At 46.5% G+C, this 18,935-nt stretch overlaps 1 protein-coding gene across 1 annotated transcript in view; it reads right to left on the reverse strand.

Moving 5' to 3' along the window:
- The window catches only part of TACR1 (tachykinin receptor 1), a 51,032-nt gene extending 36,409 nt beyond the window's left edge, over positions 1 to 14,623 (reverse strand). Inside the window, exon 1 of the mRNA XM_081921342.1 lies at positions 14,025 to 14,623. Coding sequence (XP_081777468.1) covers positions 14,025 to 14,404 — 380 coding nt within the window. The 5' untranslated portion in view covers positions 14,405 to 14,623. The remainder of the gene's footprint in view (positions 1 to 14,024) is intronic.
- Positions 14,624 to 18,935: the final 4,312 nt, after the last annotated feature.

Raw genomic sequence — 18,935 nt, forward strand, 5'->3', positions numbered from 1 at the left:
CAGAAATCAAGCAAGAGTGCAATAAGCAAGGTAGTCAGGAGGAGAGATAGAGAAAAGGTCACAGAGTGGATAGGACTGCGGGTTGGGGGGCTGAACACATGGGCATTAAGAGTGATAGAGAGGAGAAAGGGAAGAGTGTGTGCTATGAAGAAATGGTTCAGAACATAAGAGCCTGATGGATCAGGCCAATGGGCCATCTAGCCCAGTATCTTGTTCTCACAGGGGCCAACCAGAAGAGAAGCTGAGCATGCAAGCACTCTTGCCTCCTCCAGGGGGAACTGCAACTGTGGAGGCAGAGCAGAGCCATCCTGGCTAGAAGCCATCAATGGCCCTCTCCTCCAAGAATTTGTCTCATCCTCTTCTAAAGTTGGTGGCCATCACCGCCTCCTGTGGGAGGGAGTTCCATAGTCTGTGCAGCATGAAGAAGTGCTTTCTTTTACTGGGAGAAGGTGGAGGAGGGTGAATATGTGGGAAAGAAAGAGGGTGATGGAAATATCATGGAGGAGAGTAAAAAAGTGTCGCGGTGCTATAAACGCTTGAGTGAAAAGAATGGAATTCAGGTGGTGGCAGTGAAAGAACTGTGACTGATGGAGGAGCTGTCAGAGGAGCCATTTGGCAAGCTCTGACTAGGAGAGAAGAGTCCTAAGGGAACACTGACGGGTCTGAGGGCCATTTCTACATGGTCAGTTAAGTATAATTGGTTTAATTCAGGTAGGCAACTGTGTTGGTCTGACGCAGTCTATATATATGTGTGTGGTGTGTGTGTGTAAAAGTCCAGTAGCACCTTAGAGACTGTTAACATTACAATTAGTCCTACAAGAAAAAGCAAGGGGTAGTATGTAGTATGTAGCATATGTAATGAGACAGGAATCCAATATCTCTATTAAGACCAGGTCTCTCCATAGTTTTCAGTTTAGTGATGAGTTGTAATTCAGCAACTTCCCTTTCAAGTCTGTTTCTGAAATTCTTTTGTAATAAGATAGCTGCTTTGAGATCCTGTATTGATCTCACACAGTTTAATTCACACAGAAATGGAAAAATGCTTATGTGTATTAATGAAGGTTTAACATGAAGAATAACTGTATATTGCTACCATTTGGATCTTTCCACAGTAGCTTTCTAAGTAGTTGCTAAGCTCCTTAAAGGGTTAATGATTACGTGTTGGTTGTTTTCTAGCTCTAAACTGAATGCAACTTTTGATCATATGATGACGCTGTTGTCTTGCAAATTCGCCATCTTGAAAAGGTGGTGGCTTTTCTTTCTCTGAATGCCACACAGAACAAAAGGATGGCAACGGCTCTCCAAGAGCTGCATAGCCTTAAGCAGGGTAAGGCAGGCTGGAATAGGGGAGAGAGAGAGAGAGACCTTTTAATTATTGGAGTTGTATTTTATTTCTAAGATTCTGGGTCTGTGCTGGACAGCACAATACATTATATGGATATGTTGGATGTATCATTTGATGTTTCTGTTTCGTTCTGGAGATTTCAGTAATATCTAATGGGTCTGGACAATGCTTCATTTCCAAAAGGAGTCAGTGATGGTGCCCTCAAGGCTAAGGGGTAGGCCTTTCCTCCACCCTCCTCCTCCAGCTGCTACCTAGGAGAAAAATAGCTGGTGTGTGTGCATATAAGCTGGAAGAAGGCTGGGAGCTGGAGACACAGAGACCTGCTTGCTGTGTGCTGGATCCAAAGTTGTGACCAATGGAGAGGCAAGATCTGTTGGGGTGTTAATGCTGTGAGTCCCTCCACCTTATATGTGTGTAAATAAAACCATATATCCTAAAAACAACCACAGTCTCCTCATTCCAAGGAAACCAGAACTGGGTAAGTAGCTGGAACCCCTGGATTCTCTCACCACTCAGAGATTGGGGTGGCATGTAAGAGCATGTCTCTGTTGCCTGGTGATAAGAAGAGCCTTGATCTCATCAGAGTGAGAGGGTCACTAGTTGTCCCTGGCATAGAAGAGACATGCCAGTGCTCTGGAGACACTTGGAACCCCCAGAGATGAAGAGGGGAAACTGTTTCTCACAACTAGCATGTTTCCTTGTCCTTCCTTATTTCCAAGCAGCAGTACAGAGGAAAGATCCCAAAATACCCTGATCCCTAATCCAGTGGGAGCAATAAACCAATCTGTCACTGGCCCTTCAAGGCCAAAGAGAACCAAGCAGGATGGCATACACAGTGCGCTTGGTTTCCTTCAACAAAAGCTGGGGGAAGGCTTCTGCTTCCTGCATTTGTCTAAGGGAAATAGTCACCTCCCCTTTTTGTGTGTAAAAATGCAGTAATAATCAAGTGGCAATGACATTATGCTTTAGTGTGTTTAGTGTGAGATTCGCAGATGGTATCTCACAACAACTCTGCAGAGTGGTCACTATTTCTGCTCTGAATATAATCTGCTCTGAACCCTGAGGTAATCAATTTCAGCCAAGAATGCTTGCAACTGTGCTGGCGCAACCCTCTCAGTCACCTTCTCCAAAAAGGGGGAGCCGGTGACTGGGCATTAGTTGTCACAAACCAGTAAGTCCAAGGTGGCTGAATGTTGATTCAAGGTGGTTGAATCAACACATCTTTTAAGACGTCAGCGTGTAACTCATCAGGATATACTGACATTTTAGCTGGTCGCTGCTCATTAAATGTTGGCTTTCTATAACAGGCCTGTCGGCAGACTCATGTTCTGCTCAAGTGTAGCCTGCTGCTCTGGTTGAGAAATTGACCTGTCCAGTCAAGGCAGTCAGAGGCAAGATCCAGGGCCAGCCCACCCATAAGACCGGGTGAAGCAGCACACTTCAGGCAGAAGAATCCCACGGGGCTGCCCTGACTTTATTCTTTTGCAACACTTTATCTCCCATATGAGACACAACAATCAATCACCACCCTAGAGAGACACTTATTGCATTAGAGACTTTAATATTTATCATAAACTTGGTCCCACCTTTAAGCTGCTGTTACGCTTGTTTCCTAAGAAATAAGACTACTTACTTGCTATTGTTGTTGTTTATTACATTTGAAAAAGCAATATAAAGATACTTTTTAAAAAGAATGTGTTGATCCTGGACCCAGACAGCCACCCCCTGAAGACATGCCTTAATAAACCAAGAGGGGATAAGTTTGAGGGAGGCGCCTTGTCTGCATCCTCAGGCTGCATCAGCTGAAACTGAGCCCATGATGTCAAAGATGCTGTTGTGCGGGAGATGGCTGCAAAGTCAAGGTTCCTACGGAGGCGAGTTCAAACAAAGGCTTCTGAAGGGTCTAAATCTTCACTGTGAGCCTTTTTTAGCTGAGCAGAGGGCTAAAAATCTCAGCAACATCAATATGACAAGCAATTCCTAGGCTTGGCACTGTCGGTAGAAGCCCAGGAGGGGCTGGGAGGACCTTTTATCTGCTTAGGCTGATTTGCCAGCTGCAACCTTATCGAGAAAAAGCAGAGCTTGCCACAGTCTTGATTATGTCCAGATTAGACTGGTGTTATGTCTCTATGTGGGGCTGCCTACCTGAAGCTGTTCAGTTGAAGGCAATTGGAGTATATAACATTTATTGGGCATGAGTTGAATTAGTTGCCAGTTTGTTTCTGGGACCAATTTAAAAGCTTTTAAAATTTTAAGCTCAAAACAAATCATTTGAAAGGACTGCCTGTACCTGACCAACCTGCCTGCTCCTTAGGATTGCCCCCTGTGACTCCTCAAGAGCCCACAACCAGGGAGGTCAGATAGGGATGATTTAGCTGTGATTCCTGCATTGCAGGGGGCTGGACTAGATGGTCCTTGGTAGCCCTTTCAACTCTACAATTCTGTGACTCTATTAGAAGTATTGCATTGGTGGGCATAAAGACTGGCTCATTTTCAATCATGCCCCATCTTTATGGAGCCCCTTCCCATGGCAGGAATGTGTGGACCCTACACTGATGGTTTCTTAAATGGACTCCAGAGACTTTGCAACAAGAAAACAAAGTGCCTTCAACTTGATATTTTAGTTAGTTTGCATTTTCCTGCTGCAGTTTGTAAACTTATTGCATTTATTGGTAGCATTTATATTTATATGGGCTTTCTGCTTATACTGCTTTATTGCTGCCATTATAATGTTTTTAGATGTTTTAGCATTTTGTTGAAAGTGGTTTTATGGTTTGCAGTTCTGTAATGAATCTGTTTTATCTTTTTTATATGTTGTGAGACAACTTGGGAGCTGTGATCCTTAGTTGCCCTTCTAAGGCATGAGACCTTGGAAATGGCACCAAAGCTCATCATTTTGCTTTCCTTGGTCCTTAGTACATACCCTTCTGAAGCCCAGTTTCCCCTACACAGTGCTCCATCTATCTCCAAAATGATGCCCTAGAGCTTTGGGGTGTTCAGAAATGGGCCACCAAAACAAGATAGGGGTTGGTATAAGGAAAAGATAAAGCGTTTGCAACTTTTTGGTCGGGGAGGGGGTCAAAAAGACAATTGGAGGAGCATGATAGAGGTCTATTAAAAAAATTACAAGGCACCCAACCCTCTGCAGCGCAGGTCATCAGATGAAACTGATTTTCATGAGATTCTGGTCAGACAAAAGGAACAACTTCTTTGCACTGTGGACAGTTGCTTAGTAGAATTAAGCTGCCTTATACCATCAGCCCACTAATCCAGCACAATCCACCACCCTTGTGCACAATGGCTCGCAGCTGTTCTCCAGCATTTCAGGTGAGTGTCTCTTCGAGCCCTACCTGGAAATGCTGGGGCTGAACCCGGCATCTCCCCCCAGCATGACCATGCTCCCATCAGCACCAAGATCATATGATTGTGCTGGCTGGGGGCTGATGGGAGTTGCAGTCCACAAAGCACTGGAGGGCATTAGGTTGGGATACCACCGGGTTCCAGAGCACCATGAAACCCAGAAGGACAGGCTGCTAATCCCAAAAAGCACAGCCAAAAGGAAACGGACCTATGAAATCGCCAGAGTTAAACTGCGGTGTTAGCCTGTATTGTACTGCCTTGTTTTGCAAAGCGTTTGCCATTTGGGTATGGAAAACCTTCATTCTTCACTTGATATTCAGAGGAGCTCTTGTGCGCAGCCAGCTGAGACCTTACAGATGTTCACGGCAGACCAAACATCTTGTTGAGAAGTGATTCAGACACTCATTAGAACATATCAGTTCAAGCACATGAGCAGCATACTGTATTTCCACCTATTTATCACGACACACACACACAGAGTACCATTGCGAGTTCCTAAGGTGCACACCTCCTGCATTTCTGGGATGAAGGACGGGGTTGTAGCACAATGCTTACGAGGAGCTGAAGGGGAATCACAGGGGCTTTTTGCTCTGCCAGTCTGGGGAAGCCCACCTTTACCCCCACGGATAGAGAAACGTGCAAATCTCCATGGGGCTCATCACATAAGAGGCCAGTTCTTGTGCTGCCACCCTTTGTGGAGGAAGCACACAAAGAAGGGCCTCATAAGATGATCACAGGTCCATCTGCTTGGGGGCTTTGATGGCTGGTAGCTGCTAACCTGGGCACAAACCCTACTTCCTCAGGGGAAGGCAGAAACAATTTGGGAATTTTAATGTGGCTCACAAAGGAGACAAAAGGAGGAGCTGGTGTTTGCTTGGGAGGGAACCAATGTTGCTTTAAAGATCAGCTTTGCCTGATCTTCTAAATAAACACATATTCCTCCCCACCCCTAAAAAACAACATCTGATGGTGAGTCTCTCCTCACATGGATTCCGATTTTGTTCCTGTGAAAGGTTGGCCAAGGAACTTTTGTTCCAAGAAACATTAATAAATTTCTAGCTCTGCTTGTATGCTTAAAAGAAAATTTGGAAGCACCAGAGGCTGTCACTACTTGCAGCTGCTACTCTCTCAACACCACAATAATCCCTAAAGCAAATCAAGATATTTTTTTAAACAATGTTGTTGCCCTTTTTGTAGAGCATCAGAGAGCATTGTTTAGAGAATTACTTTGAAAATGCTTCTCAAAAGTTGGAGTAATTCAATGAAAAATTTTGGTCCTCATCAGGGGATTTGTTCACCTCCTCGTCGTCATTATTTGGGCCATGAATTATAGGAAACCATTTTGAAAGAGTACATTTTGAAAGCTCAAAATCACCCAGCCCCCTGCGATGGAATATTATTCCAGAGAACAACTGCCTGGCTCAAACTTCAAGAAGCTTTCAGAATACAAACACGGCTGCTATTGACAGAGATTAATCACTTGCACTAGGATAGCATCGGTGATGTGATATTCTGTGTTTCTTTGCCATTTTTCCTGCTGTGGATGAGTAGCAAATGCAGTTGTCTTTGATACTGGTTCGGTATTTTCATAGCAGCTTTTACACAGCTGTTGTGTGCCTGCCCATCTGAGTCATTGGGAGAGGTGTTAATCTTCTAGGGCACATCAACATTGGAAACACTCTTCTCCCTTTGATGCAAGCGCTAATTTCAGATTTGCAGTTTGCAATCTCTGATCCTTGCATTTGCTGGGATGTGTCAGTGTTGTGAGCTTTGAGCTTGTTGTCTTGTACGCTGAGCATATTTATGTGCATGGTGCGTTTGTCCAGAAAATTAAGTTACTAACTGGAACAGCAAATGTTTCCCAGAGACCAATGACAGAACCTCTAAGCATGACCTTAGAGGAGCTTTCTGCAACCCAGTGACCTCTAGAAGTTTTGGACTACAATCCCCATCAGCCCCAGCCAGCATGTCTACATGACATGGGGCCTGATGTAGTTCAAACATCAGAAGAGCTCTCAGTCGGGGGAAGACACACAGTGGCTGCACATTTAGCCCTGCCCTTGGGCAGTGCAAGTCCCCCTTCTGAAGTGGGGAGTCTTTGGCTGAATTGTGCTGTTAGCATACGTGTGCGTGTGTGTGAGTGAGTGTGCATGTCTTATTTTCTAATTATCTTTCCATGCATTTTGAGACTTGCAAGACTCCTCGTGAGGGCAGCTTGCCCAGGAAGGTGGGCTAAAAATCTTTTAAAGAGATACATAAAAACAAATCTCAGGATACACCCCCTGTGCAATTTAGAGTTCTATTCTTCTATGGTTTTAAAGCACATGAAGGAACCTAAAGAGATAGAAGAGTCTCCCAGCTTAAGAACATAAGTAGAGCCTACTGGATCAGGCCAATGGCCCATCTAGTCCAGCATCCTGTTCTCACCATTGCCAACCTGTGGGAAACCTGCAAACAGGACCTGAATACAGCAGCTGTTTCCCAACTTGTGGTTCCCGGAAACTGGTGTTCAGAAGCATTCCTGCCTCTTGTTTGAAATGGCATTCAAACATAACTATGCATGAGTGTTAGTTAGTGCACGAAAGGGTTAAGACCACAGAGTTAGATTCCTAGAGTTGGCTATGTCACACCCCCTCTTTTCCGATGAGGGAGGAAGTCAAGCCTTCTCTTCCTGTTCCCTCTCTCATATATCCTCCAACATTTCACTGATGGAAATAGGGACATCTCATTCCTTAATGATAATTTTACTATTTATACCCCACACATCTTACTGGGTTGCCCCAGCATTCTGGGTAGCTTCTAACATATATAAAACATAATAAAACATTAAACATTTTTTAAAACTTCCCTATACAGCTTGGGGGGTCAGATAACTCCATACCCTCCAGTGAAAATAGGGATGTCCTAAGGAAAAGCGGGACATTCCGGGATCAAATCAGAAACTGGGACAGCTTCTCTAAATCAGGGATGTCCCTGGAAAATAGGGACACTTGGAGGTTCTGCTCTGTTTCTCTCTGCACCATGTAACTGATCGAGGAAGGTGTGTCCAAGCTAAGCTCCAAGCTTAGAACACCTGTTTGAAGCTATCTTTCTGTATTTTCTACCCAAGGGTATTCTGCCTGTGTTCTCCTTGCTGCTGCTTGGATAAATGCATGACTCTGACCTTTGGCTTAAGAGTGTGTGGTCTGTTCATTGCAGGAGGAGTAAAAAGGGAGAAGCACTTTGCTAGTGGATGAGACAGGAAATGCAAAAGGTTTAACAGCCTAAATTCCCATGCTATACTGCAGCTTGACTTTGAAATTAAACTCTACTACTAGTCTCCAGAAGTTTAGCCGCATGTTTTGAATCTAGACTGACCCTGCCAATTATTTTGTTATTTACCCAGCACACGTGGATCACAGAGATTCATATGTTTTTTCTTCCCACACCTCTGACTGTGGAGGCAGAGTTTATCCCTTCACAACCTCACAGACAGGGCTAAACACACAGCCCCTTTGCACACGTGCTGCTGCTTTGTGCGAGTAACACAGCTCCAAAGTATAGTCTACTCTAAAGCCTCTGGAGAGTCTCAGTTGGTGAAGGCTGCTCAGAGATATTATCTGCTTAAAGCTGATCAAAATAAGAAGTTGCAGATGATCTGACAGGCAGTGGAGAAACAGAGCAGTGGAAGGAATGCTCTGCTACATCTTCCTTTCCACTCTCACCTGTGTTGCAAACTCAAATAAGCAAGTCACTCTCCTCGCGGCTTTTTCCTCTTCCCTCTGCAATGTGGGGAGAATAATACAGAGCTAACCCTCTGGCCTTTCAAAAAGATCATGAAGAGAACGTGAAACAATTCCAACACTCTCAAGCCCCATGCAAATGCTGTGGCTGGCATCCAAAGAACTATTTTTGGCGCATTTTGAGGGCCTGGGCATTATGAATGGATTTTTGTCACATATTTGTTTCCTTTCCACAAACAGCAGCCTCCCCCTCCCAGTCTAAAGTCAGTGTAGAAACTCCCCTAGGTTTCAATAAAAGTTTGCCATGAGGGATGGTTGCCTGAGAAACAGGAGACCCCCATCAGCACATGCCCCCCATTTTGCAGTTCTTTGGATCTATGCCTTAAGCATTACAACATCAGGGCTTGTGGGTGAGATGCAGACGGACAGTTCAGGGCCAAGGGGGATATCACATTAACCCCATCTGATCTTCTCTCTTGCAGTTTGTCAATAAAAAGTTGTGTCCTCAAGAAGACGAAAGCAACCATGCACTTTCCTCCCCTTTTACTTTAATACAGAAGCAAAGCTGGGGAGAAGCTCCGGTTTTCATCAGAGCATCCTCCTGTCCCACCTCCCAGGGCAAGGGCAGAAGGCGACTGCACTCAGCTCCTGCTCTGGGGCTTTTCCTGTGCCTCTGGTTGGCCAGTGTAAGAACAGAATGCCAACCTACTGGTATATGAACTGAAGGCAGCCCTGTTTAGGGAAGTTTTTAATGTCTGATGTTTTATTGTATTTTTAATGTTTTGTTGGAAGCTGCCCAGAGTGGCTGGGGAAACCCAGCCAGATGGGTAGGGTATAAATAATAAATTATTATTATTACTTTTGGCCTGACCCAGCACAACTCTTCTGATGTTCTTGGGCTCTTATAAAGGGGATGTGTAATCCTTCTCCCCTCTGCCATTCCCTGATCTAACTCCCAACTGCTGTTATCCACACAGGAGTGGGGAGGAATACATGTTCTGGTAACATGCCTGCAGGTTTTTTTTTTCCTGTTGCAGGACTGATAGCAGCTTGGGAGATGCGGAAATGATTTAGATTGGGAAAATGGTGCAGGAGGGAATGGGTTAAAAGTCTCCCTCCTAGCACTGCTGCTTTGATCAGAATCCCCCATGGCTGCTCTAAAGAGAGACAGAGAGACACGGAAAGAAAGGGAGAGGGAGAGGAATCAGAAGTTCCTATCAGGAACCTCCCATATCTTGCTTGTTTTATTCCTCAGCTAATGCCGGGCCTGTTCCATGTCTTCCTTCCAAATCTGGGAGCAAAGCCTTTGCTGACTGCTGCTGACAAGTACATCTGCTACAGTAAACAGTAAATTCTGCTTTAATGTGCATTTTGCACAGTTGTGCTGGCTGGGACTGGTGAGAGCTGTACTCCCAAACATCTGGAGGGCACCAGGCTGGGAAAGGCCATGTGATGTGTTGTCATTGCCCAAATCTCCCCTTCACCACACGGCCAGCTTCTTCTTTCTCATCCTGGCAAGTTCTTTATTTCCACAACACACACAAAGATCAGGCTGAGTCCAGCACAGCCCATCATTACAACGTTCAGACAATTTTTCCAAGCCACACAATATAATTTGGGACTCTCTGTTGGTTAAATTAGGAAGCTGAAGGACTATGAAAGGGAGGGGAGGGGAAATGCAAGGAGTCTTCGAGGAGAAAGAATTAGACATGGATGCAGCATTCCATCAGTTGGCACTTCTATGAAATCTCATCAGAAGGGTATGAGAAGGGAGACAGCCCTTCACCTCCTTTCCCCCTTGTTTTATCCCTTATTCTGCATTCTGCTCCTCCACACTCCACTCTTCTCCTCTCTCTCAGCCAGCACACCAAGATCTGCAACAGACGCCTTGCTATCGGTTGACACCTTATGCCCGAGTATGAGACCTCAGTGTGTGACAAAAACCTGCCTTGCATCTGCTTGATCATTATTTGATGCCTACTACCATCAAGTGGAGGGACACGGGTGGCACTGTGGTCTAAACCACTGAGCCTTGGACTTGCCGATCAAAAGGTCAGCAGTTTGAATCCCCACGATGGGGTGAGCTCCCATTGCTCGGTCCCAGCTCCTGCCCACCTAGCAGTTTGAAAGCACCCAAAAAGTGCAAGTAGATTAATAGGTACCGCTCCGGTGAGAAGGTAAATGGTGTTTCTGTGCACTGCTCTGGTTTTGGTGTTTTGTTGTACCAGAAGCAGCTTAGTCATGCTGGCCACATGACCTGGAAAAACTGTCCGTGGACAAACAACGGCTCCCTTGGTCTATAAAACGAGATGAGCGCTGCAACCCCAGAGTCGTTTGCAACTGGACTTAACTGTCAGGGGTACCTTTACTCTTTTACCATTAAGCGGTGAGTTGGAACATGCAAATGGGCTGCTGCAAATATGTTCTCACAAAGAGGAACTTTCATACCCTCCAAAGTGACCTAAAACAAAACAAAACTTTTCACATGCTCATGTGTATTCAGCTGCAAGTATCAGAATAGCAAGATATGCATATGGATGAGTAAACCAGCCCAAGGAAAGATCTCATTGGGAACTATTTATCTGTAACTGGGCTGGTTTAATATTAGTCACAATCCATGGAGGAATATGACTCGTGTTCATGGATACACGTTTCTGGAGCCAAAATGGCCATATTTTGCATCTTTGCTGAATCTTCATAGAATTATGGCATATACAGAAACCATCTAAATGCTTCTATTTGGTGTCACAAAGGCAACCCACTCTCTTACACATCCCACATAGGATCCATATATGTTGTCTCATTCTGATGACACTGCAGATGAGCCTTTTCCAACACAACATGCCTCCTTTTCAATTAACTCTCCAAGTGAAAACTAGTTAACTTGGAGAATGGAATGAGCAACACTCTAGAAACGAATCTTTTCCAGAGATAACGAGAATCCCTTACTTTATACCTTGGGAATGTTTTATAGTCGTCAACGGGGAAACCACACTGTTTTCCAATTTAGCTCCAATTGTGAAGGGCAGTGTGTATTCTATTCCGCTACTTCTCTGCAAGAACAAATGGTTTTCATTTCACAAAATGATATTGTGCTTCAAAATGCACATATGCATGCACACAAGAACCTCTTACACGAGGAATATTGGAAAGTGGAGACCTTTTTTAAATTAAAAAGAAGAAGAATGCTAAAGCCAAGAAGAGCCTCACCACTGATAAACAGAAAGCTTTGAATTCCTCCAGGTTACAGAGAGATGTTTACAATGTATGGGTGGCTAACAACTCTCTTCCCATGGGAACTATTAAAGAGGATTCTTTTCATTAAGGCAGCAGGTACTATTCTGCCACCACCACTCCAACTCTACAGTTCTATGATTCTTTCTCCCAAGCTCTTCTGAAACAGATGGAAGGTGAGGATGGTCCAAAGGGTCATCTAATCTTGGGCCAAGCCAGGATTTTTGTGGGGGGGGGAGAACCTAATATTTGTATTGATTTGCATTGATTTTGATTGCTCACCCCCCTTGGCTACACCCATGCATCTAATCCAGCACTCTGCAGTGCAAGAATCACAGCTAAAGAACCATTGAGCCTAGTGGGACTTCCTTCTGAGTAAACTGGCATAGGAATGTGTGGTGTGCCTTTTTAAAAACCTGTTTTTAACACCATGTTTTAAATCATTGCAACCCACTCTGGGTCTGTAGAGTGAAGGACAGTCATAAACTAAAACAGTAATACCACCACAACAAAAAGATGAGTTATTTTCAAGAATCAATGGGGGTATACTGAACACAGTGATATTCTTGGATGTAGCCAGAGTGGTCCGGGTGGTGACTGGTCCAGATGTTGTTGGACTCCAGCTCACATCAGCCATGCCCATTGGCCATGCTGGCTAGGGCTGGTGGGAGCTGGCGTCCAATAACTTGTGGAGGGCCACAGGATAGACACCTTGCTTGCATTGCCTACTTTGTAAGGTTTTTGCAAGGATAAAATGGAATCATAATATATGTGGCTCTTGGAGCTCCTTGGATGAAAGTTTAAAAGACACCTCACATTTTTGCAATGCTTTTTTAGTGTTTGACGTACTTTCCTTGTACTATTTCAATCCTATAGTATAAATCATCCCCGCAGGTGCTCTTGGTTGAGGTGAGTGCTCTTGGTTGAGGTGAAATTCCAACCAGAGATGTTCTGGTCGCTCTTAACGACTCAGTTGAGTCTCATAAGAGTACAACAAGCTGTGATCAGTCTTTGGTTTCTTCATTTTAGGGCAATGATGCAAAGCCTGCCATTTCACAGGTGTGGAACTGAATGTGGGAGGTGCTAGTTTGCCCCAGGCATATGTGAGACCAGGGAGGGATTTGAAGCCATATCTCCATGGTACAGCAGGACCCAAAAGTGGCTAGGGAAACCCAGCCAGATGGGTGGGTATAAATAATAAATTTATTATTATTATAAAAGGAAGGTAACCCCAAAGAGTGGACTTTAGACAAATACATGGAGGGCAAGGCTCTCAACAGCAACTAGCCATGATAACTAGGTTCCACCTTCACTCTCGGAGATTAATATGCCTCTGAATAACAGCAGCTGGGAATCGCAAGTGGGCAGCCTGTGCTCATGTCCTGCTTGCAGGCTTCACATCTGGACATCTGGTTGTCCACTGTAAGAAGAGGATGCTAGACTAAAAATGGGTTTGCTTTTGCCTGATCTGGTGGGGCTCTTCTGATGTTCTTATGTGCGCTTCCAACATTACCTTTCTGCTGCATGTAAGGCTTTTGAATCTTTGTCAGTGTTGATTTGAAAACACCATATCTATATCCAATCTATATCCATTTCATCCTGAGGCAAGCTGTTTAGCATGATGTTTTTATTTACCTTCTGTGTTTTTGCACCATTTGTAAGTCAGGCTGAGACTCCTTGGAGAAGGCGCATAAGAAATCCAATAAATTCAAATACCTAAAAAACAGCAGCAGCAGCAAGAACCGCTTTGCTGGGTCAGCCCAGAGCTCCATTCTAGTCCAGCACTGTTTCTAAGAGTGATCAGCCACTTTCTCCTTATATCACACACATGCATACGCCTCTCTATCTTCCATCTTGCCTTGCAAGAAACACAACCAGAGTTCAAGAACACTTTCCAGGCAGCTAAAAAGCGGGGCTGGTAAAGGCCTCCTGGACCAACAGAGATACATGGAGGGCCACATCTGACCCTCAGGTTTTTTATCCCTAGTCCAAAAGCACCCCCTGATCCAGAAGGGCCTCTCCCAAGTCCTGACAGGTGACCTTTTTAGACACGGAAGGAACAGGGAGAGAGGCAGTCAGTCAACCTGGGGAAATACACTCTGCACTTGCTCAGGGACACTCTCCACTACGGCTGTGCCCTGAAGGCAACAAACAAACCAGCTCCCCAACTTTTGTCAGGACTTGATCCCAAGCTGGCCAACCTCTCACTTTTCACTCCAGCCTCTTCAGCCACCTCCCCTGTTTTTCCCTAGCACGTTTCTTCGGGCTCTCTTCCCGCTTCGACGTGCGTCTTCCCTTGGCATCCCGACGCTCAGAACCCAGGTTCCGGCGTCCAGCCCCCGCGCGCGGTGTATCTTCCTCACCTGTCCACGGCGATGGCCGTCATGGAATAGATGCTGGAGAAGACGGCGGCGACGGGGAAGAAGTTCTGGAAACGGCAGTAGAAGAGGCCGTAGTACCAGACGCTGTGGACGGCGTAGGTGAAATTGACCAAGGTGTTGAAGGCAGCCATGGAGGCTTCGGCGAAGGCCAGGTTGACCAGGAAATAGTTGGTGACGGTGCGCATCCGCTTGTGCGCCAGGATGATCCACATCACCACCAGGTTGCCCACCACCGAGACCAGCACGATCAGCGCGTACGCCACCGCCCAGAGCGCGACCTGCCAGCCCGGCTGCACGAACTGGTTTTCGTCGAGGGAGGCGTTCGTCGAGGCGTTGGAGCCGTTCGAGGGGGTCCCCTCCATGGCCCTCAGGGGAACTCGGGGAGCGCCAGCGGGAGCAGCATGGGGGCTGCCTCAGCAGCAGACGGGGCGGGCGGGGCCCTCGCGCGGAAACTTGCGCGGGGTTTGCGTCGAGGCTGCCGCGCCCGTCGGGCAACGGGAGGGCGCCCAGGTGTTCTCCGCAACCGGTCACTCGCCTCGCTCTCTGCGGCGCCAGGCAGCGCGGGGAGCCGCCCCGTCGAGGCTCGCTTCGGCTCTCGCGCCGCCCGAGTGGAGCGCCCGGCTGCGTGGCGGCGGCGAAGCGGCTTTTTATAGCCCGGCAGCGGCGGCGCGTCAGGGAAGGTGGGCAGCGGAGGCGGCGCGCAGGCGGCCGGGCGCGCTCCCGCGCGGGGGATGCAGCTGCGGCAGAAGTGGAGGCGTCGGCTCGGCGAGGGCCCCGGGGGCCCCTCAACCAGGACCGTCCATAACTCTCGGCGCCCCGCAGTGCCCCTCCGTCCAGCCCCGCGATGGGGAATCTTTTGCCAACGGAGAGCCACATGTTTTCTAGGTAACCTGCCGGGGGCCAGGGTGAGCGGGGCCGGGGGCCAGGGGGGTTTGACCCAGACCCACGCTGCTTTTAGCGTGCAAAATGTGGAGTTGTGGGGCGGGTGCAGCTGAAGAGCTGATAGCGTGCAGTTTGAAAAATCGGAGAAGTGGAGGGAACCCAAAGGGCCCCCGCAATGTAGGAATCACAGTTAAATACCGGTAACATTGGACTTGTGTGTTTATTAAGTGGTTCAGTGGCAGGCAGACGCGTCAGCAGCAGTATCCACAAAAGCGAAATAGGGGTGGAATTAAATCAAGGATTGCATAAATTATATCAGCATTAAGAATGCTTCAGACAAACTGCCCAAACTTTCTTCTCTGGGGTTGGCACTTTGGGCAGGTTGCATCGCAGCCTCCTAAAAACCCTTAAAGTCCTTCTGGTTCTGGTTCCTGAACTAAGTCGGGTCCATTAATGAATACTCACTGCATGCTGGAGCAGAACTACCACGGACAGAGGCTGGAAGCCAATGGAGCAGAGCGGGCTTTGTGTGCCTTTGAGGTTCTTGTTTGTTTCCCTGCTGTGGGTGTCTGATGGGGAATTTGTGTAGTTGAAAACCTGCTTTTAAAAAACCCTGACACACGCTCACCACTGCCTCATCTTTCCTCCATCCAGGCTAGCCAGCGGCATGACCAGAGTTCAATAATTCATTCTAGCCAGGCAAAAACCTGTCAAATACAGCAGGCATGGGGGGGGGGATCACCTGGGGAGAGTGGGTCTGGCTGGGAAGGCGTGTGGGGCAGAAAGAGTTCCTACCCTATAAAAAGCATTATTCAGAACCGTGGTTTGCCTGACCTCCTAAGGAAGATAACACTAAAATTTGAAACAGTAATAATCAATGGCACATTTATTCAAAATCCAATTAAGACTATTTGGTTCAATTAATTCAAACTTGTTCCAGTGAGATCAGCTTTGCAAAGTCTGGTAGTCATTTACACCTCCAGCTCATCAAACATTTTCTTGTAGGGTCTCCTGGTGTCTGTAATACCATAGATTATCTTCAAACTGCATTCCATGAGGGGTTCAAACTCTGCAATCAGATCACTTCTGTGCTTTATGACTTGGAAGAGTTAGGGAAAATTCTGCAGTTGCCAGCTTTCTGGCTCCTGCTCACCACCCTCATCCTCACATTCTGAACTCAATCTGACCAGTTTCCCCAGCGCTGCCACAATGAGCTCTTTCACTTCTTCCTGGATGAGGCCAACAAAGCCATCCCTGTCCACATACATGGCAATGTGCACTAGGTACTCCACCTCAGTGTCAGGGTTTAGAAATCCCTTGAAATTGTGCACACTTTCCTTCCAAAGGTTCCACCAAACATGCACCCACCATTTCAGGCTTGGTTGCATACAAGTCTACGATCCACTGCCTGTTTGATGTAAGTGATACAGTGAGCAATATTGAAGGACTCCCAGAATGCTGTGAGATCAAGATCTGGCTCAACATCCATCATCCAGAAGGAAGTGAGCTTTGTGTAAGCAGCTGGAAGCAGTGAATCAAGCCTTGATGCAGAGGCTGGTGGTGGGAGATGCAACCTCAGCCTTGCCATGGGCAAAGCAGGGTTCCTCAGGGTGCCCAGGAGCATTGCGCACAAGCAGAAACATTTTAGGCAATAAGTGTTTCTCCTTCAGGTACCGTCTCACCTCAGGAATGAAGCATTTGTGAAGCCAGTCCAGAAATCATAGACTCCTAGAGTTGTAGAGTTGAAAGGAGTCCCACAGGTCATCTAGTCTAACATCCTGCAAGGCAGGAATCTCAACTCAAGCATCCATGCCAGATGGGTATTCAACCTCTGCTTAAAAACCTTCAAGGAAGAAGAGTCCACCACTTTTAAACTTTTTGTTTAAGCTCTGAAATGGGTTTGAGCTCTAAAAACCTGCAAAGGTTGGAGCAAGCATGTGCAGAGTGCCAGGAGCTTCACTTTCCCCAGATCAGAAATCACACTCAGGTGTGACAGGCGGGGGGCGGGGGGGGGGGGGAGAAGGTGACGGGAGGGAAAGGCAAGATGGCAGCCAAGGAGTGCATGAAGCAAGCCCACACTAGCATAGCTGCACTCCAGGCAAGCCCAGAGGCACTCTCAACACCCCCCTGTTTTTTAAAAAATGGATTTTGGTTTGTCATGCTTTAAAAAAAGTTCTAGGGGATCCTTTACTTTGGGAATGCCTCAGGGGCAGCTGCCCCCTAAATCAATAAAAATCAATACATATCAGAGGTTCTGCTCCCCCTAACAAAAGCCTGTCCCCCTAACCGAAATCTTGGCTACACCCATGAATAAGTCCTTTACATTTTGTGGTAGGCACTTTTAAAGGGGTCCTCCATTCAAAAGAAGATGTGTATAATTATTATTTTTTTAATGGCAGAAGTAGATTTTTTTTCAATTAAGGGGATAAATATTCTGAGGGGATAAATCTTGCCTAATTCCAAAAAGAGCTGCAGTGGTTTCCTTGCAAGGACAGCCTTTACCATTTTGGTGTGGCTCAAAAGGAAATCACTGACTCTGCCCTATTGCTTTTTATGTGCAATTTGTATGAAAACAGCAAGCATAAGAGACGTGCCCTTAGGTAAGAAACCTGCCAAATTACAGACCATTGGTGCAGAAGTTCTTCTGCTAGGGACTTTGAAAGCTCAGCTGCTGGAATCTAAAAGGGAGCTGCTTCCCTCCTTCTGGATTTGTGGGCAATTACTTTATTATGAAAATGTAGAGGTGCCATGAGGAAAGCAAGCTGTACAATTTCAGAAGGATCGAGGCAGGGGCCTGGGGAGTTAGGATAAAACTAGGAAAGACAGCTTCAGGCTTCTGTTCTGCTCAGCTGGCACCCAAAGTGCAAAGCCAAATTGATGTGTGGGGGTGTGGGCATGAGGTACAGAGGCAGAAGGACTCCAGAGTTCTTTTCTCAAGCAAGCATCACCAGCAGAAGTAGCCAGGAGCACAGAACAGAGGAGAACAAGGTGATGTATTACTTTCCCAAAGCACTGTGATTGGAAAGCCTCTGTATAATAATTCCCTCTAATAGGTAGCTAGACCCAGAAGTCACAAAAGAGGTCTCCCTGCCCTGGTGTTCTCTGCTTTGCTTCCACAGTTGGAGGCAGCAGTACTTCTGAATGCCAGTCGCTGGAAATTGCAGGAGGGGAGGGGGCTCTTGTGTTCGTATCCAGCTTCCAGAATCCTGCTCTTCTTATGCTCTTAGGAGTGATGACATGTTTTGGGGCCTCTGCTCATTCTCTTGAGTGGAACCTTGAACTTCTGCCTCAAGGTCCTGTCACCATATGCATCATGCCTTTTAGATGGTCCACTTTGAGGGCAGGGACTCCGGCTCTGGGTTTTGTAAGCTGCCTCTTTTAGCTAAGTCTTTTAGCTAAAAGCAAAGGGGGAAACATCAGAAACAAATAAATGTTTTAAAAATAGCCTCCCACTAAGGAAAGGGACAGAGGCTTGCCATGCTCAAAGGTCCTGGGATTTAAGAACCAAGATGGGCTGTGATTCCTGCATTGCAGGGGGTTGGACTAGATGATCCTTTGGGTCCTTTCCAACTCTATGCTTCTATGATTCTAAGAACCTGCTGTCTGGAAACATCGCAAATGGACAGAAGAGTACTTGAAAGAAAGTTGAGAGAGAGTCTCCAATGAGGACTGGCCTTTTGTCTGAAGGTTTGCCAAAATGGGGGGGGGGGGCTTTTCAAGGAGAGCTCGGGATGAAAAAGCAAATGTGAGGGAGGAGCCCAATTTATGGATGGCAAATTGGGACTGGCCACTTTAGGTCCAGTTTGGGAAATGCAAGGAAAAAGAGACGGGGAGCTAAGAGAGAGGGAACTCAAATTTGGGCATCAGTTTTTAGTTGTTCTTACAATGAATGGTTGCTTTGCTCAACTAGTGAGCAAGCAATTCTTGATAGTATTTCACTGCCAGCAGCTATGGTAAGGATGTGGTTTAGGAGGCCAGGGCATCTAAGGCCTTCCTCTTGAGCCCTCCAGC

Source organism: Podarcis melisellensis (assembly GCF_964234715.1).
Source record: "Podarcis melisellensis genome assembly, chromosome: 8".
NCBI lineage: Eukaryota > Metazoa > Chordata > Lepidosauria > Squamata > Lacertidae > Podarcis > Podarcis melisellensis.